Consider the following 23602-nt stretch of genomic DNA (forward strand, 5'->3'; position numbering starts at 1 on the left):
AGGACTGAGGCCATGATGGGGATAAAAGCAGGACTGAGGGCATGATGGGGATAAAAGCAGGACTGAGGCCTTGATGGGGATAAAAGCAGGACTAAGAGCATGATGGGGATAAAAGCAGGACTGAGGGCATGATGGGGATAAAAGCAGGACTGAGGCCATGATGGGGATAAAAGCAGGACTAAGAGCATGATGGGGATAAAAGCAGGACTAAGAGCATGATGGGGATAAAAGCAGGACTGAGGGCATGATGGGGATAAAAGCAGGACTGAGGGCATGATGGGGATAAAAGCAGGACTGAGGCCATGATGGGGATAAAAGCAGGACTGAGGGCATGATGGGGATAAAAGCAGGACTGAGGCCATGATGGGGATAAAAGCAGGACTAAGAGCATGATGGGGATAAAAGCAGGACTGAGGGCATGATGGGGATAAAAGCAGGACTGAGGGCATGATGGGGATAAAAGCAGGACTGAGGCCATGATGGGGATAAAAGCAGGACTAAGAGCATGATGGGGATAAAAGCAGGACTAAGAGCATGATGGGGATAAAAGCAGGACTGAGGCCATGATGGGGATAAAAGCAGGACTGAGGGCATGATGGGGATAACAGCAGGACTGAGGCCATGATGGGGATATAAGCAGGACTGAGGGCATGATGCTGTCAATGTTAATTAAAATAAGCCCTATGGAGATTTTTTGACCCCCCCAAAAAATAAGACAGTGTCTTATTATCGGGGAAACACGGTAGGAATATTTTATGATGTGCAGTACAGAATTTTTCTGAGACCACTTTACAAAAATCCTAGACACACCATTCACAGTCAGATAATTATTTTTAATACTTATACTGTATGTATATAACGTGAACAAACTCAATTGGGAAACACAGAAATAAAGCAAAATAGGGTATTAACAAACACAGAATGGGATTATGAGTGCCCTGCTTGAATATTTACATTAAATATTACCTACTTCCAAATTTTGGGAGCCACATGCTTCACAGTTGCACTTTGCACCTCCCATTTGGTTCACAGCTAGGCAGGTAGGCAGCTTTGTGTGAACTATGTAGAGCGTAGCATTGGTGTAACGTTATTTGGGAAGTGTAAGGGACTTTTAACAAAGACTATTCCAGGTACACCTGAAGCTTTGGAGACTACGGGAAAGTCTTGGCACTGTATATATATGGCTGAGGGAATTACACACAGTGGAATCATTCCAAAAAAGTCCTGTAATCTGTAACAAGGGTTGGGAGCAGCTAATGAGTGAGGTGAGAGGCGCAGATTTTGAGCAGAGCAGAGGTGGGAGGTTTAGAGGCATACTGAGACAAATGGTGGGATGTACGTTGGTGCACTTAAGTTTTAGGTCAGAATCCCGACGCCAGCATCCCGACAGGGTTAGAATACCGACACTTGTCGGTAGGTATCCTAACTCTCCCCATCTCCCTACCCTAACCCTCCCTCCCCGGTGCCTGAACCTAACCTCCCTCTTCCCGCACCCTAAACCTAACCCTCACCCCTTAGTGCCTAACCCTAACTCTTCCCCTAGTGCCTAACCACTAACCCTAATGCCAGCCCTCCCCTCAACCCTGCTACTTACCTTTGGAATTCCGGTAGTTGGGATGCAGCACCGGGATTCCGACAAGTGTCGGGATTCCGGTAGTTGGGATGCAGCACCGGGATTCCGACAAGTGTCAGGATTCCGGTAGTTGGGATGCAGCACCGGGATTCTGACAAGTGTCGGGATTCCGGTAGTTGGGATGCAGCACCGGGATTCTGACAAGTGTCGGGATTCCGGTGACAGCATTCTGAGTGCCGGAATCTCTCCGGTCGGGATATTGACCGCATCCCTATGGGCCTAATTCAGTTATCTGACGTAAACTCTTTGTTTACTGGGGGTTAACTTCTGTACACGTGGTCTCGCTTAATGCGTAAATTCATTGCAAAAGATTTATCCCGCCATTCGCCTGGTAATTCTGGCTGGTAATACCCACGTTAAGTCACCCTGTACTCCAAAAAAATTGGCAAATAGATAAAAGGCTATTATATTTGACATAATACAGCAACTTTAAAATTAAATAAAAATATATATATAATAATAATATAAATATATGTAATATCCCATTTGTTATACTAGGAACCAGGTTCGTATTAGATCAGAGGGGCAAGCAATGTATTTCCCTTTTTAAACAGACACAATGACAGACACAATGGGTACAATGCAGTTTTATTTTTACAAGTGAGTGAATAACAGCAGTATAAAGTGTACCATGGACAGAACACAAACTCACAGCTTTCAATGTCAATGTAATTACTTAAAACCTCCCTGTCCTCTACTGGTGACTCCAGCAGGCAAGTAAAGGTCAACTACAAGTTACACAGTTGTTACAAAACTTTTTGAAGAAATGAGGAATCCTGGGAAAACACAAACTATGCTAGACCTAGCAGTTCACCAGCAGAATGAAGCAATTAAAAACAGTCCTTGCTAATACTTGAGCCTATGCTGGGAAAATAGATAAACACAGGCTATGCTGGAAGCAGTAGTTCACCGGCAACTTGTAACAGTTTAAACAGTCTTTGAGCCTTTGCTGAGAAAAATAGGGACAACACTGGCTATGCTGGAAGCAGTAGTTCACCGGCAACTTGCAACAGTTTAAACACAGTCTCTGAGCCTTTGCTGAGAAAAATAGGGACAGCACTTGGGCTATGCTGGAAGCAGTAGTTCACCGGCAACTTGCAACAGTTTAAACACAGTCTTTGAGCCTTTGCTGAGAAAAATAGGGACAGCACTTAGGCTATGCTGGAAGCAGTAGTTCACCGGCAACTTGCAATAGTTTAAACACAGTCTTTGAGCCTTTGCTGAGAAAAATAGGGACAACACTGGCTATGCTGGAAGCAGTAGTTCACCGGCAACTTGCAATAGTTTAAACACAGTCTTTGAGCCTTTGCTGAGAAAAATAGGGACAACATTGGCTATGCTGGAAGCAGTAGTTCACCGGCAACTTGCAATAGTTTAAACACAGTCTTTGAGCCTTTGCTGAGAAAAATAGGGACAACACTGGCTATGCTGGAAGCAGTAGTTCACCGGCAACTTGCAACAGTTTAAACACAGTCTCTGAGCCTTTGCTGAGAAAAATAGGGACAGCACTTAGGCTATGCTGGAAGCAGTAGTTCACCGGCAACTTGCAATAGTTTAAACACAGTCTTTGAGCCTTTGCTGAGAAAAATAGGGACAACACTGGCTATGCTGGAAGCAGTAGTTCACCGGCAACTTGCAACAGTTTAAACACAGTCTTTGAGCCTTTGCTGAGAAAAATAGGGACAGCACTTAGGCTATGCTGGAAGCAGTAGTTCACCGGCAACTTGCAATAGTTTAAACACAGTCTTTGAGCCTTTGCTGAGAAAAATAGGGACAACACTGGCTATGCTGGAAGCAGTAGTTCACCGGCAACTTGCAACAGTTTAAACACAGTCTTTGAGCCTTTGCTGAGAAAAATAGGGACAGCACTTAGGCTATGCTGGAAGCAGTAGTTCACCGGCAACTTGCAATAGTTTAAACACAGTCTTTGAGCCTTTGCTGAGAAAAATACATACATGCATATGCCACACACTATTACCACAGAAGTTGCCAGCCGAGGTTACACAGGGTTAAAGAAACATTACATTCATATACATTGCATTACAGACCCAGCATTTAAAATGTATAACAGGCCAGAATGGATATACATTACATTAGCATAGACTGTCCCTGCAGTAAATACCGGCAACCAAGCAGTGCTTTAAAGATATTTACATTCACCCCACTACTAGTAAATACATATACTGTACATTTCATGGCCAGAAAAATCAGCATTTACATTAATCACAATTGCATCAGACATGAGCTGACGCAAATAACCAAGTCACGTCCCATCCCAGAATGAGCTGGAGGTTCACAGGAAAAATAATTCACCAAATAAGCAACAAATATGAGAAAGGGGTATCTTATCCCTTATTTGCCCCCATATTTCAACACCTTACCTAATTTAAATGATCAGTTTAAACAGAATCTCACTTGTTACTAACTCCCTAAGATAGCTCAGATTTAACTGGAATTGTAAAGGAACTGGACCCGTGACTAACGATGAGCCCCTTCCCAAGGAGTACTGCTAGATGTATCACTTAGGAAGGGAAAGAGAGGGACAGTCATCGGTTCTCACCCCACGCTGCGGCTATTCAGCCTCCTCCGATATCCAGCGTAGCTTCGGGGTGCTAAGCACCGCACCAGAGCTCCAAGAAGCAGTCCTCAGATGTCAGTACACAGGGATACTTGCAGGGGAAATTCCCCTTCTCATTGATCTGTCTGGCAGAGAAGTTACTGCAGCTCAGGGGTCCTTGAGCCTTTTCCTTTGGGGTTGTCTCTTCCCTTTTCTGCCCGCGGCTTCCGGATCTCCTCTAAGGTCATCCTCACCAGGTCCAGTAACCAGGGGCTCCTCTTCAGTAGCCCAGTCGGCGGTGGCAGCCTCTCCTCAGCGGTCCCCTCGGGCAGCGCGGTGGACATCAGCGGCAGTCTTCCCTCCGGGGCTCCTCCGCGGGCATTCCTCGAGGCAGCCGGCGCCAGGTGGGGAGGTCTTCTTCTGGGTCCATTGAACTCTCCTAGTAGTTCCCGGCAGCACACTTGTCACCAGGCAGGGCAGAACACTTCCCCAGGACCCAGCAGCAGACTCCGGCAGCGCAGCCAGGCTCCAGCGGCTCCTCCAGTCAGCAGCAGTGCGGCAGCAATTGGGCAGAATCCTTCCCCTCAGCAGGGTCCCCAGATTCCGGCACTCCTTAGTCAGCACCAGCGGCAGCAGTCCACTCAGCAAGCCACCGCTGACACTCATCTGCTTAACGGCCGGGATCCCCTTGCTATCTCCGGCATCGGGCCCTATGATCCTCTCCACCAGGAAGCGGTCAGATTCACTCTTTCCCTCAGCGGTTGTAGCGCAGTCTTCCATGGAGCGTGTCCCCGGCAGAGGTAACTAACTGGCAGATGCCGGGACAGCACTCCACACCCCGAGGGGTCCTCAGCAGGGTTACAACCACGGCAGGCAGGCAGGTAGGCAGGCTCCTCTCCGGGGTCCGACAGCTTTCCGCTCCACCGGCAGCAACTCTCTCTCAGACTCAGCAGCCCGGCCAGGCACACCTTGGTCCCCCTAGAGCTGTCCCTTTTATCTCCTCTTCAGCAGCAGCTTCAGCTCCCCATTGGTTAGGGGCCTCTAGTGTAGACCTGCCCTTTGGGCCCTCTGCCACATTACCCAGAGATCCAATCAAGGCAGGAGCTTGTTCCCGGGCAAAGGGGTTACTAGCTAGGGGACATAGGGCCTGATTCAGACCGATGGTTGGCCATTGTGCACGCGCGCGAGCCCCAGAGCGAGTGAGAACTTCTCTCGCTCCGGGGCTCGCTACAAAACGGGGCAGCTGTCGATGTTGATTGACAGCTCGCCCCGTTTTGTTGGGGGGTGGCTGGACAAACGGAGGCGTTCCTTAAGGAATGCCTGCCATTTGTGGGCGGCCCTACTGACATCACTAGTGATGTCAGTAGTGGACTTCCCGCTCTATTAGAGCAGGAAGTCCACTCGGCCTTGCGGTAGACGAGACCCTACCACAAGGGTCTCGCCGCAAGCCCGATGGTCGCGATAATCGCGACCATCGCCGGGCCGCTTGCAAAAGCTGTGGGTGGTCACCCACAGCTATGAGTTCGGCCTGGAGGTGGATTTTTAAAAAAATTAAAAAATCCGCCCTGATTCAGAGCGAGTGCTCGCAAATAGCGAGCGCCTCTGAATCAGGCCCATAATCTTCCACTGGGCTGCACATGCTCAGTGAGGCTAGGGAGAGCAATGGTCAACAAAAGTTCATGTGTCCCTGCCTTTGTGTATTATCTGCAGTATACACAATAAAAAAAATTGGGGGACCCCTATTTGGGGCACAAATATAGGGGTACCACATATATTAACATTTGCTTTGTACTACTGCCTGTATCAGGCAGATGATTTACCTCTGGAACTCGTCCCTGACTGTCTGCAGGCTCGCTGCAGAATTAGAGGTATCTCCCGAGAATCACTATGGTCTTTATCTGGGAACGTATATTTTTCTGGAACAGACATTAGGGGCTCTTTGGCTACAATATATAGTTCCTCGGGAACAACAGATTTCGACTTCTGTACACCAGGATCCAGGCAGTACAAATCCGATGTTTGGGGATCCGCGCATACACAGGACCAGGTCTGTGCATGTGCAAAACGGGATCTGCGTGATCGCTTGCAGCCCCCCCTTATGCCGGCTGTACACGGTACAATTTTATGTTGGTAAGATGTGTGGTACGATTGCCCTTGAAATTCTTCCCTTGAAATTCTCCATACGTTGTGGTCAAATGGTGTACGATTGATCGTTACGATCAGACGATAAGATGCATACAAGTGTATCACATTGTACACAATAGATGGTAATCTTACGGTTTTGCAGTAAGACGTGCATGACTGATCGTTACGATTGATCGAAATCGTCCACACCGTGCAAAAAAATTGTATGGGCTGCTTTAGTGTTTCAGGACGTCGGAGACCAGGACCGTTCTACAAAACAGTGGTGTGTCGTTTCCAATTTTGTAGGAGTGCTGAGCCCAGGGGTCTGCGTCATTGGATGCAGACTTCCTGGATCCGGCAGACCAGCTCTGATGGCCAGTCTGAGTTAGCGTCAGCTTACACAAACTGGCCGCGGGCTGCGATGGCCACGATGGTGATACGATACGCAGCACTCGGATCGCAGATGCAGGCAGGACGCATCTATTCCCTACAGGCACCTTCTGCTGCATTTGCATTTTGTTTGTACATTAATGCACACGGTACTGCGCCCCAGCATGGGTAGGTACACAGGGTCATGGGGTACTACAGTTGCATCAGATGTTCTTATTATAAAACAGAATCATTTCTCTAAATATTATGGTGCAGGAAGAATGAGGGGTTGTGTTCTTTAGCTTTTTTTTTCTATTGTGGAACTACATTTCCCAGCATGCACTGGTGACCAGAATACTGGTAACTGGGGTTCCACATACACCAGCATGCCCTGTCAGTCAGTCCTATGTGCGTAGGTGCTCCTGGTAGTTTTGGGTAACTTGCTAAGTCACAGGGACCTTTCCTGGTAGAAAGGGGGTTTTTGTTTTGTGAGTTACTTCCTAAAAAACACACAACTCTATATGATGCTCTATTGTCTAACTGGTAAGTAACCAGTATGAGTGTGATATAACTCTCCACAGTCTCAAAGATTGACGCTCAGACCTGCAAGTCAGTGACTAATACCCTCTTCTGCTCTTGGGGCCTGTTTCCGAGCCGCACGTAATGGGGTCGCAATTCAGTCCGCTTCCATCAAACAGAAATCCCAGGAGAACATCCTTTAGCCTGAGACGGCAGCATCTCTGCTACAGCACCACGCTCAGCCCGCTGCCTGCAAGAGCAGCATTCATAACCACTACACCAACTGCGGGCAGCACAGTTGGCATAGTGGTTAGCATTGCACCCTCACAGCGCTGAGGTCATGAGTTCAATTCTTAGCCATTGCGATCTCCTTGGCAGCACGAGAGCTCTCTGTGGCCCTGATTCAGAGCCGGACGCTCTGACAGAGCGCTCGCTCTGAATCAGGGTCGGTTTTTTTTTTTCTTTTAGAACGGCCTCCTGGCCGCTCGCATAGCTGTGGGTGACCACCCACAGCTATAGCGAGCGGCTAGGAAGATGGTCGCGATGGTCAAGACGCGTAGTAGGGTCTCGCCCATCGCAAGCCCCAGAGAGATTTCAGCTCTAACAGAGCCGAAATCTCTCCCACTGACATCACGACTGATGTCAGTGGGGCCGGCCCCAAACGGCGGTGTTCACATGGGAACGCCTCCGTTTGGGCAGCCACTCCTCTGACCCGCCCACCAAAGGGGGCGTGCTGTCACTCAACATCGACAGCACGCCCCCTTTGGTACGAGACCCGGAGCGACGGATTGCTATCGCTATCCGGGTCTCGCGCATGCGCACGACGGAGCCGGCTCCGTCGCGCGCATGCGCCCTGGGCCACCATCGACCCGGTTGCGAGCGCTCGGCACTTGCGACCGGGTCTGAATCAGGCCCTGTGTGTCAGGAGAGCCGCAGTGTATGAGACAGGTCAGACTTGATGTACAACCTGCGTGGCTGCCCGATCTGAGTCGATGTTACCGATGTTTATGCTCTCGCACGCCCTCAGACGGATATGAGAAGGCAGCAGTGGGCGTCCCCATGCTCGGTTTTCCTTGGAATGCATTAGATCCGATCCGTAAGAGATTGCAGTTACGAGTGCATTAGTGTAAATCTGGGAATCAGGCCATATTCTGTGGCTAATAACTAATCCTTTATGTTCCCGAAATGTCAGGCATACTATTATACAAGATATAACATGATATCAATTTAAGAAAGTTATTATATCGTAAGGTGCATCGATGGAAACATGGAATTCTTTTTTTTTAAAACATTTTATTGAAACATCTGAAGAATTCACAAGGCTATTAGTGACAAAATGAATATGAATATATTCGAAACAGATATAACCTCATATATACTATCAAAATAAGGTGAATTTTGATGTTATTATTTTTTTATTATTATTATTTGCTCCCTACATAATACAATACGATATTATCAGCTGAGCTTACCAAATAAATTGAAAATAGAACAAAAGGAAGAGGGAGGTCAGTTAGAGGGGAGAAAGAAACATAATAACATGGAAACATGGAATTCTGTAAGGGGCTGTGTGTGCGGTCTCTTAGGTAACGTTGCATGCTTGACGCTGATACAGGACAAGAAAACACAGCCAAGGAGGTGAAATCCCTCTGTGATAGGAAGAAGCTGTAGCGCATTGTGGTCACTTATAGAAGTGTTAATAAAATCCAGATGTTATCTTGTGTGTTGTGACTAACAGGAAAGGCCACTCACTTTCACTTCCCGAAAGTCACATGACTTCTGCAAAGAGCCCGTCACAGGATCCTATCACACATGATCATTGTATTTCTTGTATGTCCTTTACATAGCAAACAGCTATCATATAAAGGAAACTCCTGACCCACAGAGCTTACAATCTATTGCGGTGGATCGTACACTGGGAGACAGAGAAAGCTGATATAAATGAATGAATTAGCAGAAATGAGAGTAGTAGACCAGATGTGAGTAATGACTACACCTGTTCTCCTGCCGGGTGACCTGGGAAATGGTTCAGTGAGTAATGACTGCACCTGTGCACCTGCTGGGTGACCTGGGAAATGTGTCAGTGAGTAAGGACTACACCTGTGCATCTGCTGGGTGACCTGGGAAATGTGTCAGTGAGTAATGACTACACCTGTGCACCTGCTGGGTGACCTGGGAAATGTGTCAGTGAGTAAGGACTACACCTGTGCTCCTGCTGGGTGACCTGGGCAATATGTCAGTGAGTAATGACAACACCTGTTATCCTGCCGGGTGACCTGGGAAATGGTTCATTGAGTAATGACTGCACCTGTGCTCCTGCTGGGTGACCTGGGCAATATGTCAGTGAGTAATGACTACACCTGTGCACCTGCTGGGTGACCCGGGAAATGTGTCAGTGAGTAATGACTACACCTGTGCACCTGCTGGGTGACCCGGGAAATGTGTCAGTGAGTAATGACAACACCTGTGCACCTGCTGGGTGACCCGGGAAATGTGTCAGTGAGTAATGACTACACCTGTGCACTTGCTGGGCAACCTGGGAAATGTGTCAGTAAGTAATGATTGCACCTGTGCACCAGCTGGGTGACCTGGGATATGTGTCAGTGAGTAATGACTACACCTGTGCTCCTGCTGTGTGACCGGGGAAATGTGTCAGTGAGTAATAACTACACCTGTGCACCTGCCGGGTGACCTGGGAAATGGTTCAGTGAGTAATGATTGCAAATGTGCACCTGCTGGGTGACCCGGGAAATGTGTCAGTGAGTAATGACTACACCTGTGCACTTGCTGGGTAGCCTGGGAAATGTGTCAGTCAGTAATGATTGCACCTGTGCACCTGCTGGGTTACCTGGGAAATGTGTCGGTGAGTAATGACTGCACCTGTGCACCTGGTGGGTGACCTGGTATATGTGTCAGTGTTAGTAATAACTACACCTGTGCAACTGCTGGGTGACCTGGGAAATGTGTCAGTGAGTAATGATTGCACCTGTGCACCTGCTGGGTGACCTGGGATGTGTCAGTGAGTAATGACTACACCTGTGCACCTGCTGGCTAACCTGGGAAATGTGTCAGTGAGTAATGACTACACCTGTGCACCTGCTGGGTGACCTGGGATATGTGTCAGTGAGTAATGACTACACCTGTGCTCCTGCTGGGTGACCTGGGAAATGTGTCAGTGAGTAATGATTACACCTGTGCACCTGCTGGGTAACCTGGGAAATGTGTCAGTGAGTAATGATTACACCAGTGCCACCTGCTGGGTGACCTGGGATATGTGTCAGCGAGTAATGACTACACCTGTGCACCTGCTGGCTAACCTGGGAAATGTGTCAGTGAGTAATGACTACACCTGTGCACCTGCTGGGTGACCTGGGATATGTGTCAGTGAGTAATGACTACACCTGTGCACCTGCTGGGAGACCTGAGAAATGTGTCAGTGAGTAATGACTACACCTGTGCACCTGCTGGGTAACCTGGGAAATGTGTCAGTGAGTAATGATTACACCTGTGCACCTGCTGGGTGACCTGGGAAATGTGTTAGTGAGTAATGACTACACCTGTGTACCTGCTGGGTAACCTGGGAAATGTGTCAGTGAGTAATGATTACACCTGTGCACCTGCTGGGTTACCTGGGAAATGTGTCAGTGAGTAATGACTGCACCTGTGCACCTGCCGGATGACGTGGGATATGTGTCAGTGAGTAATGACTACACCTGTGCACCTGCTAGGTGACCTGGGATATGTGTCAGTGAGTAATGACTACACCTGTGCACCTGCTAGGTGACCTGGGAAATATGTCAGTGAGTAATGACTACACCTGTGCACCTGCTGGGTAACCTGGGAAATGTGTCAGTGAGTAATGATTACACCAGTGCCACCTGCTGGGTGACCTGGGATGTGTCAGTGAGTAATGACTACACCTGTGCACCTGCTGGCTAACCTGGGAAATGTGTCAGTGAGTAATGACTACACCTGTGCACCTGCTGGGTGACCTGGGATATGTGTCAGTGAGTAATGACTACACCTGTGCTCCTGCTGGGTGACCTGGGAAATGTGTCAGTGAGTAATGATTACACCTGTGCACCTGCTGGGTAACCTGGGAAATGTGTCAGTGAGTAATGATTACACCAGTGCCACCTGCTGGGTGACCTGGGATATGTGTCAGCGAGTAATGACTACACCTGTGCACCTGCTGGCTAACCTGGGAAATGTGTCAGTGAGTAATGACTACACCTGTGCACCTGCTGGGTGACCTGGGATATGTGTCAGTGAGTAATGACTACACCTGTGCACCTGCTGGGAGACCTGAGAAATGTGTCAGTGAGTAATGACTACACCTGTGCACCTGCTGGGTAACCTGGGAAATGTGTCAGTGAGTAATGATTACACCTGTGCACCTGCTGGGTGACCTGGGAAATGTGTTAGTGAGTAATGACTACACCTGTGTACCTGCTGGGTAACCTGGGAAATGTGTCAGTGAGTAATGATTACACCTGTGCACCTGCTGGGTGACCTGGGAAATGTGTTAGTGAGTAATGACTACACCTGTGTACCTGCTGGGTAACCTGGGAAATGTGTCAGTGAGTAATGATTACACCTGTGCACCTGCTGGGTGACCTGGGAAATGTGTTAGTGAGTAATGACTACACCTGTGTACCTGCTGGGTGACCTGGGATATGTGACAACACAGGACAGCAGGGCACAGACCTCCAATTAGGACTGTCCTGTCAAAATCAGTAGAGTTGGGAGGTATAGAACCACAACACCTAAATGTTAGGCTGTGCTATATAAAAGATCTAACATCAATCACTAATACATATGTACAGGTTGCATGGAGCGTGTCAGGGCTGGAGATAGTTCAGACAAAGTTGCGATCATGGGGGTAGATATTTTCCCACACACAGAAGAAAGACACTGTAGTCAGCAATTTCCTAACTTGACTTGGAAATTGGAAGCCGATGGTTAGCAACCATCGATGTTCCCGGTTCGATTTAAGTACTTTTTGCATGGAGAACTGGCGGCTGTACACACTGCAGGGTGATTAGCGGGATTGTCGGTCGGATGCAGCACTGAAGCTGCTCTACTATCCGCAGACTGCAGTTCCAGGCACCCTGCTAGCCAGATGCACAGGCCATGGGGCATCGACAGTGCCGCCCCCAGGGCGATGGCACGGCTCACACACCCCTCCCTACTGCACTGGTCATGCCGATTTATTCAATAAAAGAATCTTTCCATCTGTGTTTGTGCCTGTGTTTTTATTTATTATCATTTTTGCCGGCACACATCAGGTGCCAGCGGTGTGGTATTCCACATGCCAGTATGTCCTGGCCACCACTAAAATTGGGCATGACAGGGCTTGCTGAGACTAGTGCACCAGTAAAGAATATACTTTCTTACATTTAACTATGGGTAACCCAAAACCTACTGTAGGACTGCTGAGAATTACCTTAATACTGACAGAACCCACAGTGTAAGATCTACACTCAGGTACAGGCAGTTCCACTTTCTCATCACGTATCTCCATGTGCCTGTGGAAGTGCCGGATTGGTATTTGGAGTGATGATGTCACTGTCCTGCAGATATACTGTACATGTACCCACTCATCGTACAACCTGACACCCCTGGCACGTCGTGCAATGCCCAGCGGGGGATGTGTCACTTTAAATAAGACACAAATGGTTTTGAAAGTGTTTGCATCACCACAGACCACAAGCGGAATTTCCCTATTTATCTGGAATCTACTAATTGGTCATGAGGTGAGGAGGGGATGGATATGGGGACGCCTGGGATCTGTGTCCTTATGTGTATACTCAGGGGATTTCTGTGCAGACTGCAGAGAGACAGAGAGGTGGAGAGGCAGCTGGTCTGTTCCTGGGGTTACACTGCACAGCACACAGCTTACTGGGAGAATGCTGGGCTCCATGGTGACTCTGCTCTTAGTTATACATACAGGTGAGTGAGACTCAGGCACCAGCCTCTGGGATTGGATCAAGGACACCGCTGAGGGTAATCGCTGGCCAATTTAGTTAAGTCCTGATTACCGATATACCTGTATCGCTTCTTGGAAAATAGTTGCTTAACCCATTGACTCCCATTCAATTTATTTGGGTGAATGCACATGTAATCCTTTAATCGCCTAGGCTAGTGGTTCCCAAACTCGGTCCTCAAGACACTTTAACGGTCCAGGCTTTAAGGATATCCATGCTTAAGCACAGGTGATTTCATTAGTACCTCAGTCAGTGTGATTATACCATCTGTGCACAAGCCTGGATATCTTTAAACCTGGACTGTTAGGGTGACTTGAGGACCGAGTTTGGGAAACCCTGGTCTATGCTAATGCAGTAAGATTAGCGTGCGCAGGTATGGCTGCCTGGGGCGGTCAGAAACTGTTATGAACGGTTGTAGGCCACTTAATTATTACTGCACGAGGTCTTCAACAGGGAACTGGTATGAAATACCGCCGGCCGTGGCAGCCCGACATCAGCAGAGATCCTGGCAGCGGAAGCCCGACAGCGCTGGAAATCCCTATTGTGGATAGGTAAGTATTGTCTAACCTAACCCTCCTTAGGAGTGCCTAACCCTAACCTCCCCCCCAGTGCCTAACCCAAATCCCACCTCTAAGTGCCTAACCCTAACCACCCCCTTCCCCGCTGCCTAAACCTAAGTCCCCCGGGGGGTGCCTAACCCTAAGTCCCCCCCGGGAGCCCTAAACCTAACCCTCCCCCCTCGCGCGGCTGTCCGCTCGCGGCGCCCGGCATCTCTACGATTGGGATGCCGGGCGCCGGTCTCCCGGCGTCGGGGAAATGCCGGCCGTCTACATCTAGACGCCCGGCATTTCACCCTTGCCGGGATATGACAGTCGGGAAGCCGGGTGCCAGTATTTAGGCAGACGGCTTCCCGATTGCATACCTTCAACAGACCGCTGCGCAGTGCATACAGAATTGGGTGGTCACACATCACATGATCACTGGCCCCTCTACCAAGAGAGCTACTGGGTCTCAGAAGTCCCAGATTAGTCCTCGGAGTAAATGAAAATAATAGTTGGTATGTCAGCTCCAGCTAGGGCAAACAGTTCCTATAAAAGTGAATATATATTTGTCGTGCCCCCAAGGGAGACATACTTTCATAATAAAAAAAAGGAAAAGATTAATGCTACAAATACAATACACGTTTGGGCATGACCGTACAATGTGCCCAAGTCATTAAGGGATTAGAAATATGTTTTACTTTATATGTTATTTATAATGTACAACTGTACAATTTGTTTTCGTTGTCGATATTACTTTGTTTTTTTCAAGAGTTAATCAGCTCATGTTTCACAGTTCCCCTGTTCCCCATGCGAGCTGATTCGCTGACCACACAACACTGGAGCTCACACAAGCTTGAAGTTTGACAAAATATTTAGTTTATTTGCACTTTTGAGACAATGCTATGAACACTATGGATTACAGAAATATTCGCTGAAGGAAATTGATTCTGAGGGCCAATTGTAATAGGGTGTCAGTTTTAGTAACAGTACAAACTCGCACTTTCTCACACCTTTAAAAAGTGCGAGTTTGTACTGAAACTCGCAAATTCAATAGCCTGCAAACTTTTCAGCTCGAGGCTACTACATATGCGAGTTTAGGCGATGCGAGTAATATATTAAGCACCAGCACAGGGCATTATGGGCCCGCTGGCACTTGTAGTTCCACAACTAAAGAAATATGTAAAAAAACAAACACACCGTGAAAGTAAAATTTGAATAAAACATACCTGCACACTCACACTCACACATACTCACCTAGTATCCGAAGTAATCCATAAGGGTACCTGGAATAAAAATCCATACCTATCCAATCCTATGCGTAGTTCACGTCTGCTTCATTCCCTGTAGGCATCCAAAGGGTTAAAATAACAAACCGGAAAAAAAATGTACCATGCCGAGCTGAGCAAAGGTATGTGTGTGTGTGTACATTCCTTTGCTCCTCGTAAATGACCGGAGCACACGTGTGCCCCGTCATTGAATGGGCCGCCAGCCAATCAGCGGGCATCTCTGTTGGAGCAGCTTCTTGATTGGCTGAATGCGGTCAGTCTGTGTTCCCCATAGACATCAATGGTGAGAATTCACCACTGAAGTCTATGCTGGGTCCCGCTACATCGTATCCACAAGGTTAATTGAGTTTAATCTTGTGGTTACATGATTTATACAATGTCGCAACTGTTTTGGAATTTTCAGGGGACCCTCCATTTTGGCCCCTGTATTTTTAGAACCAGGACAGGCTTTATAAAGCCCGGAGCTGGTTATGCTTTTGGGGAGGGGGTGCACGTTATTTTTTTTATCAATTAAAACCTTTACATAAGTACACACAGAAACATGCACGTGTCTCATGGATATGTGCATGTTTCTGTGTTAATCTGACCTGCTCAGGATACACTCGCTAGCCTGAAGCAGGTCTATTATTTGGGGACTATTGGTAATCTTTTTTTTGCATGGATGCGAGTTGAGAATGGAGATTTTTAGTAACACTTAAAAAATGCGAGTGCTATTGAACTGAGGCCCTGATTCAGAGCCGGACGCTCTGACTGAGCGCTCGCTCTGAATCAGGGCTTGCGACGAGACCCTTGTGGTAGGGTCTCGTAGCCACAAGCCCCAGAGAACTTTCAACTCAAACAGAGCCGAAAGCTCTCCCACTGACATCACTTGTGATGTCAGTGGGGCCGCCCCCAAACGGTAGGTGTTCCCATGGGAACGCCTCCGTCTGGGCAGCCACCCCCCCGACCCGCCCCCACCAAAGGGGGCGTGCTGTCACTCAACATCGACAGCACGCCCCCTTTGGTGCGAGACCCGGAGCGACGGATTGCCCGTCGCTATCCGGGTCTCGCGCATGCGCAAGGCAAAGCCGGCTCCGTCATGCGCTCAGCGCTTGCGACAGCGTCTGACTCAGGCCCTGACACCCTATTACATTGGAGAGTTGTGAAAAATTGCGAGTTTAGCACAAAACTCGCAATTTACCAAAACTGACACCCTATTACATTTGGCCCTGAATTTCTGAATACAAAGCTAATACCAAGCTCTTTATTGGATTTCTCTTTTATAACATTACTCTGAGTCAGACGTAGTGACAGCATTGGACGCAGTTGAGCGTTTTGTTGCCTACTGCTCACGCATCCAAGTCCTACTGCTCATGCTTCCAGGATCCGTGCGCACAGAGTCGCAGGTGCAATTGAGAAGCGCGGTCTCAGAAGAATTGTCTTGAAGATGCGCTGGGCAGTGACTGGGAGGTGGCTATGTGGACACACGGAAATGGTCCGCCTAATGGGCATGTTATGGGAGTGTCGCAGGTGTGTCACTGATGTGGTTTCGAACTCAGGCACACAATCGCTCACATTGGAGGACACACTCTGATGGAGAAGCTTCACCTAACATGGGGGTGGTGCAAGTGTCGATGGCACGTCCGATGATGGCGTCTAAAGAGGCACCAAGCTCTATAGGCGCTCAAAGTGGACGTCTCAGTCCTTGCACAATCATAGTCACGAATGTACAGCAGGGAAGGGCTTGTAGCAGTAAAGTCACAATAAGCAAGACACGCCAAAGATGAGGACACGAATGCTAATAATCAGGCCCAATGAGAGCAAACAAAGGATACCTACTAGCCCCGAATGGTTTTGGGGTGTTACATTATTTTTTTTTTAAAAACCAGGATTAACGTGGATATTTTGTAATTATGAGCAGAACAGTAACCTCTAAAAATACCCTTCTAATAGTCCTTTTAAATTGCAATGCCAGGTCGAACCCGGGATTTTGTACACTGGTCAATACAAGGTGCAACCCAGGTAAGACCTCTCTCAGACTGGTGGTCGACCCGGCTTATTGCTGGGTTGATGACGTCACCGCCGTCACGTGCCGAGCCGGCAAGCTCCGGCACTTGCTATACTGTGAATGGGTCCTGGGTCGCATCGACCCAGGTTACCCGTTCATACTGCACCGAGAGCCGGGTTGAACCCATGTCCAACCCTGCTAGTTACCAGGGATGAATGCTGGGTTATTGCAGCTGGGTCCTTTCACACTGCACAATAACCCGGGTTGCTGTGCGTTTATGTGAAATAACCCAGGTTATTGCTGGCAATGTGAAAGGAGTATATACTCGTATAAATTACAATACTGCGCTATGATATAAGATATTAAGAACTTTTAGTTTAGTGGCCGCACTGGGTGCAATAAGTAGTGGGAGGCACAGTGCCTGTTCTGAGGATCTCACAACTGTTGGGACATTTAGTAGCTACACTAAAAGGAACTGTACTTTCAATCATTATTAGGATATTACATGCTGTATTACACTTCTTTCACCAGTATTGTTGTTAGGCAAGTTATGATGATCAGTGTTTCTCTTTATGCAGGTACCATTTGTGCCACAGGAACCGTCATACATATAACAGGAATACGAGGGACTTCTATACATCTATCACTGGAACTTCCACCAGGATTTAACACTAGGGATATTTTCTGGAGGCATATGTCACCCACGGATCACCTGGTGGCTTCCTTCTCTCGCAGGTTCCCAGACACCTCATATCAGTCTCGTTTCCATGGAAGGGTCCATCTTCTCCATAACTTTACACTGGAGATCCTAGAGCTAGACCTGGGGGACACTGGGGAGTTCACCTGCCAGGCGGTGGACACTGAAGGACACATGGAGCTTCATCAGTTCCACCTTACAGTGCATGGTAAGAGCTCAACGCCGGAGGAACGGTTACTCACGTTATGTGTTGTGCGTCACACAGTGTAGCATGGAGGGTGGAGAAGTATCAAACCTTCTAATAAAGGATAAATTGAGAAGTTTTCCATAACAACCATTCAGCTCCTAGCTACAATTTATGTTGTACATTCTATCAAATGATAGCTACAATCTGATTGGCTGCTGAGGGAAACTTCTCCACCTGTCCTCGTTGGGAGGTTTGATACATCTCCCCCACAGTCTGATATCATTTAATATTAGTAGGAGTTTTATGCGGCTAAAATGCTTCCTCTGTGCCTCTCTCTTAGAAGCGGTGGTCAAGCCGGAGATCCAAGTGTTTGTGTCGAGAGGAAGCGCAAACTGCACCGTGTTTCTGAGCTGCGGCACAACAGTCGGGACCAATGTGACCTACAGCTGGGTCATAGACAGCAGACCGGGGATTTCTCGGAATTCTACCTACAGCCTGCTCGATGACAGCCGCTTGCTTAGGATTCTCTTGGCCCCAACTGAACGGGAGGTGTCCTTCACTTGCACAGTAACCAATCCGGTCAGCCAGGAGCAAGCCACCGTGGTGCTATGGGCTAGCTGCTCATTTCATCCAGGTATATACAAATGCCCTGCTTTTGACAAATCTGTAGGAAGCACAGGTAAAAGACTGTGGGGGAGATTTATCAAAGCTTGGAGAGAGATAAAGTACCAACCAATCAGCTTCTAATTGTCATTTTACAGGCTGTGAAAAATGACAGTTAGGGGCTGATTGGTTGGTACATTATTTCTCTCCATTTTATCTTCTCCAAGGTTTGATACAACTCCCCCTGTATACTATACATTGTCCTTGTTTTCAGTTAAAATATGTATTGGCATTCAGGGCCATTGAGACAGCCATGGAGCCCTGATTCTGAAGCAGGCTCGACCAAATCCGAGAAGCGTAACCACGCCTCTTCTGAAAAATAGGAAAATACTATGCGCGGCTCTGGGAAGAACAGGCCCAGCTCCCGGAAACTAGTACCTGCTCTATCACTCCCCGCCTTCCCCCGGTGCTCCTGTTAGCACCTCCTCCACGGCATGACTGTCAGCTTTAATCGTCCTTCTTACTTATTACAATTGAATTGACCATTACAGATGAATCAACCAGTTATTAGACTGGGGACTGTGCAGACAATGGCAAAGGTTAATTTAGCTGGGATTGTGCAATGTACAAAGCTGAGTACTTTTGGTGAGGTTGGACTAGTAGCTTATGAGAGACCCTCTCTCCTGGCCAGGTCAGGTCAGCCATCATTACTCCTATGCAGGAAGTCAGCAGGGAAAAAATTCCCCTTTACACTTATATTGGCCACATGGAAACTAGAAATTATTAGAAAACATCATGTGAATTATTTATATATAAGGGAACTGTTCTTCTCATTCATTTCCAGTAAATGCGATTCTTTAGGGAGAGCTCATGACACCTGAATGCTGTACACATCTGGGTGACTTTATTGTAGCCTTGGAAAGTACCCGATCGGGTGACTGTTCCCTCCGCCTGAGGACTGTGTTTTCTGAGCATTTGTTCTTGGACTGTATTTTACTTTAAGGTAGAGATGTATCTAGCCCTGGGGAGATATAGAGTGGAGAGGTTACCCAAAGCAACCCCAGTGTCTAATGCGGGCCATACACAGTGCGATAAAGCAGCCGATCCGACGGATTGGTATGACTATATCGCACCGTGTATGGCCCTGATGTCGGACCGAGCGCGCACCCGTGGGGTCGTACATCGCACCCCCTGATCTTACTGCAGGATCAATCGATCAGGAGATGCGATGTGCGATCCCATGCAGCGGTATGCGGCTAGGGGAGAGCCAGCATATTAGGCGGTCGGCCACCCGATGGCACCGTGTGTGGGGACCGCCCGATATGTCGGACGCCAGAACCCCCGTCGCGTGGCACGGTGCATATCGCAACGTGTATGGCCGGCTTTGCTGTCATTTTATAGACTGTTCTAGATGACAGTTTCTTTGTGCAACTTCTCGACTTTATCTCTGTCCAAGGCTTGGTACATCTTCAACTTAATGGCCGGTACACACTAGACGATATGTGTGTATGCACTTGCCGATGCCAGGACCCCCGCTGGTACCGTCGCTTGCGAGATCGTGCTGTGTACACATCGTTAGTCTCATCTCTGATTCTGTGTTTTTTTGTGTCTGTTCTTACTTATGTTCATGTGTTTTATGCAAAAGGAGCGCCAGCTTTTGTGATATGCAGCCAGGGCCGGCTCTAGGGGTGTTCCACCAGTGCGGTCGAACAGGGACGCACCCCTCCCCAACATCCCGATTTCAGCGGGACAGTGCTGTCCCGCTGTTCCACCCGTGGGCCAGAGTGGTCCGCGGGTGGTCAAATCGGGAGGTTGGGGACCCCCACCGCCACAGCTGTGCATCGGTGTTGGACCCCGGAGTCTGAATGGATGCTGCGCGCATGCGCGCGGCACCATTCAGTAACGGGAGAGGGCTGGGGGAAGCCCAGCTAGTGAGGCTCCCCCCCCCCAGCCTGAAGTTGTTGCACGCCTCCAAATAACATCACGTAGGAGGTGTGGCCTATGGTAATTAGGCCACGCCCCATTATCGGTCGAAGGCGGTTGTAGGGGTGCACTAGAGAGAGCTGGCACAGGGTGCTCCGACCACTGGAGCCGGCCCTGTGTGCAGCAGATGGGTAGCACCTTACATAATAATGATTGAGGCCTGAATTAGTAAATTGGGCACCTTTTAAAACTGAGCTTAAATTTTTGTGTGTGTATATACAATATATATATATATATATATATATAAATATACGCATTTCTGTACAGCTTATGTGCACCAAAATCTGTGTGTAGGTTTTACATACAGATCATATTGGCCGCAGTGGAGTCTCCGCTGGATATGCGTGCACAGACCGCAACAATCATCTGATTGCGTGCATAATCGCAGTTGCGATCGGTAATGTTAATTTGATTTAGATTTCTCTTCTGTTCATTTACTTTGCATTTTGTTAATTGATAAAAATAAACTATTTACACTTCTACACTTTGCAGCATTTTTCCACCCCTGCCTAAAACTTTTGCAATGTACTGTATCTGTACAACGTGCTGTGTGTACGGACAGTCAGCCGCACAGAGGCCGCCGGGGAGGGTGGCGCCATGCGAACCCCCGCGGTCAGATGCCAGATGATGGTTGGTCAGTGTATATGAACGACCATCACCTGCAGATATATCTTTCTGATGTGTTCCCAGCTTAACTTTGGCGCCTTACAAATAAACAGTCAGGATACTGAACATGAAGACAAATCTTGTATTGATCTCCCTCCCTTAGATAACAGAGTCTCCTGATAACAGCACTTGCCTATAAGAGCAATTATTGATCAGAGCGTGTTCTCTCACTACAGGTGCGGACAGCAGTAAAATCATCCTATGTATTGGGATTATTCTCACACTCGCATTTATTTCCCTGGTGTTCTGTGTTTATCTCTGCACCAGGAACTCAGGTAAGATTAACCCCACTCAAATCTCTGATTCCCCATCCCAGCACATGGTTCTAGAATGAAGAAATAATTGAATGAATGACTGATGGAATGACTGAGTGAATGACTGATGGAATGAATAAATGAATGATTGATGGAATGAATGAGTGAATGAATAAATGACAGATGGAATGAATGAATAATGGAATGAATGACTGATGGAATTAATAAATGATGGAATGAATGACTGATGGAATTAATAAATGATGGAATGAATGACTGATGGAATGAATAAATGAATGATTGATGGAATGAATAAATGATGGAATGAATGAATGATGGAATGAATGACTGATGGAATGAATAAATGATGGAATGAATGAATGATGGAATGAATGACTGATGGAATGAATAAATGAATGATTGATAGAATGAATGATGTGATGGAATTAATAATTGAATGATGGAATGAATGAATGATGAAATGAATGATTGATGGAATGAATAAATGAATGATTGATGGAATGAATAAATGATAGAATGAATAAATGATGGAATGAATGAATGATGAAATGAATGATTGATGGAATGAATAATTGAATGATTGATGGAATGAATAAATGATAGAATGAATAAATGATGGAATTAATGAATGATGGAATGAATGATTGATGGAATGAATAAATGAATGAACGATGGAATGAATGATTGATGGAATGAATGAATGATGGAATGAATTAATGATGGAATGAATAAATGAATGATTGATGGAATGATTGATTGAATGAATAAATTATGGAATGAATGAATGATGGAATGAATAAATGAATGATTGATGGAATGAATGAACGATGAAATGAATAAATGAATGAAGCAATGTCTGATAGAGTTTTTTATGACTGAGCGGTTTAGAGATCTTTATGACTGAGCGGTTTAGTGAATGGCTGTATGTACTACACTTACAGGCTGTATTTCTGATGCAGGTAAATATACTGTAAGGAAGAGACAGAGGGACAAGGAGGATCCAGAGCAGCAGGATGAAGAGACGGCGATCCAGGCTAATGAAGAGACAGTAGCACGACAGAACGACACGTCACTACTACATGATATAGAGACAGAAGTATAACATAATCACGAGACAGCAGTACAACATGACACAGAGACAGCTATATAGCATGCAGTGCTAAGGCGGTACCCGGAGTAACAAAAGGATTACACATATTTCTCTGACAGAAGACAAAGAGTAATAGGCTGCTGTGAGACATTCAGACACAATGGTTCAAGCACAAGCACGTTGCACTTAGAAAACAGAGGAAATAGCCAGTGACCGAGGGAAATAACTGGCTCTCAGAAATCCAGTACAGAAGTGCTGACCCCTGCTGGCAGACCTTAAAACTGCAAACAGAGGGCCTGATTCAGCTCAGCAGTGAACGCTAAAGTGATCGCAGCTGGTGCAAATACACCAGGGAGTGGTAACTTAGCGTAAACCATGCGCATACTGATGCGGAGCCGGATGCCTCACGCGACGTGTGCGGCTCTGCATATCGGCAGCCGAAAGACGCCATTTTTACACGCTGATTTTTTTTTTATTTTCTAGGAGGCATTTTGTAGCCATTATTTATTTTTAGCTAAAATAATGATCAAGCTATTTTTATAAACTTTTTATAACTTTGTTCAGTATAATTCTTATCGTTCTTATTTTCTTTTGTGAGTGTTCATAGTGAAAAAATATATTTTTACAATACACTGTGGCTTCTGTGGTTATTAATAAATCAGTTTAAAGAAATGAATAAGCACTTGTCAACTGGAAGTCCAGGTCCTGGGGTAAGTTAATAAACCAGCGGTTCATCAACCTGCCGCAAGGAGAGTGCTTAGAGGGTACAATAAAAGGTTTCCTGAGGCGTGGGTATCCACAGTGCGCAGGTGCCATAGACCTACACACATCCCCATCATTGCTCCCCGTGACAACCCGGCAGACTATTATAATAGAAAAGGCTGGTATTCCATTGTCTTACAGGCCGTTGTGGGCCACAAGTATTGGTAAGTTTTGTTTTTCATCCAGTGAGTGTTTTAGAATGTGTACATATGTACTAATGTGTGTCCTTTTGAAAACTTATTATACATTATTATTATACATTATTTATAGCTTCACAGATGTCTTTATTGGGTGGCCCAGACGAGCACATGACTCAAGGGTCCTCACAAATTCCA

At 47.1% G+C, this 23602-nt stretch overlaps 1 protein-coding gene across 3 annotated transcripts in view; it reads left to right on the top strand.

Moving 5' to 3' along the window:
- LOC148532590 (SLAM family member 8-like) overlaps window positions 1–23095 on the top strand; it is a 104393-nt gene extending 81298 nt beyond the window's left edge. For 2 of the 3 annotated variants that reach the window (XM_088467644.1, XM_088467645.1), the window contains 4 exons: window positions 17583–17909; window positions 18229–18522; window positions 21317–21415; window positions 22375–23095. In XM_088467644.1, the coding sequence (XP_088323770.1) occupies window positions 17583–17909; window positions 18229–18522; window positions 21317–21415; window positions 22375–22517 (863 nt within the window). In that variant the 3' untranslated portion in view covers window positions 22518–23095. Of the gene's footprint in view, window positions 1–13047; window positions 13155–17582; window positions 17910–18228; window positions 18523–21316; window positions 21416–22374 lie in introns of those variants that run through there. The other variant, XM_088467646.1, reaches the window with a different exon arrangement.
- The last annotated feature ends 507 nt before the right edge of the window (window positions 23096–23602 follow it).

Source organism: Taudactylus pleione, unplaced genomic scaffold, assembly GCF_031769625.1.
Source record: "Taudactylus pleione unplaced genomic scaffold, aTauple2 ptg000073l, whole genome shotgun sequence".
Classification (NCBI taxonomy): Eukaryota; Metazoa; Chordata; class Amphibia; order Anura; family Myobatrachidae; genus Taudactylus; species Taudactylus pleione.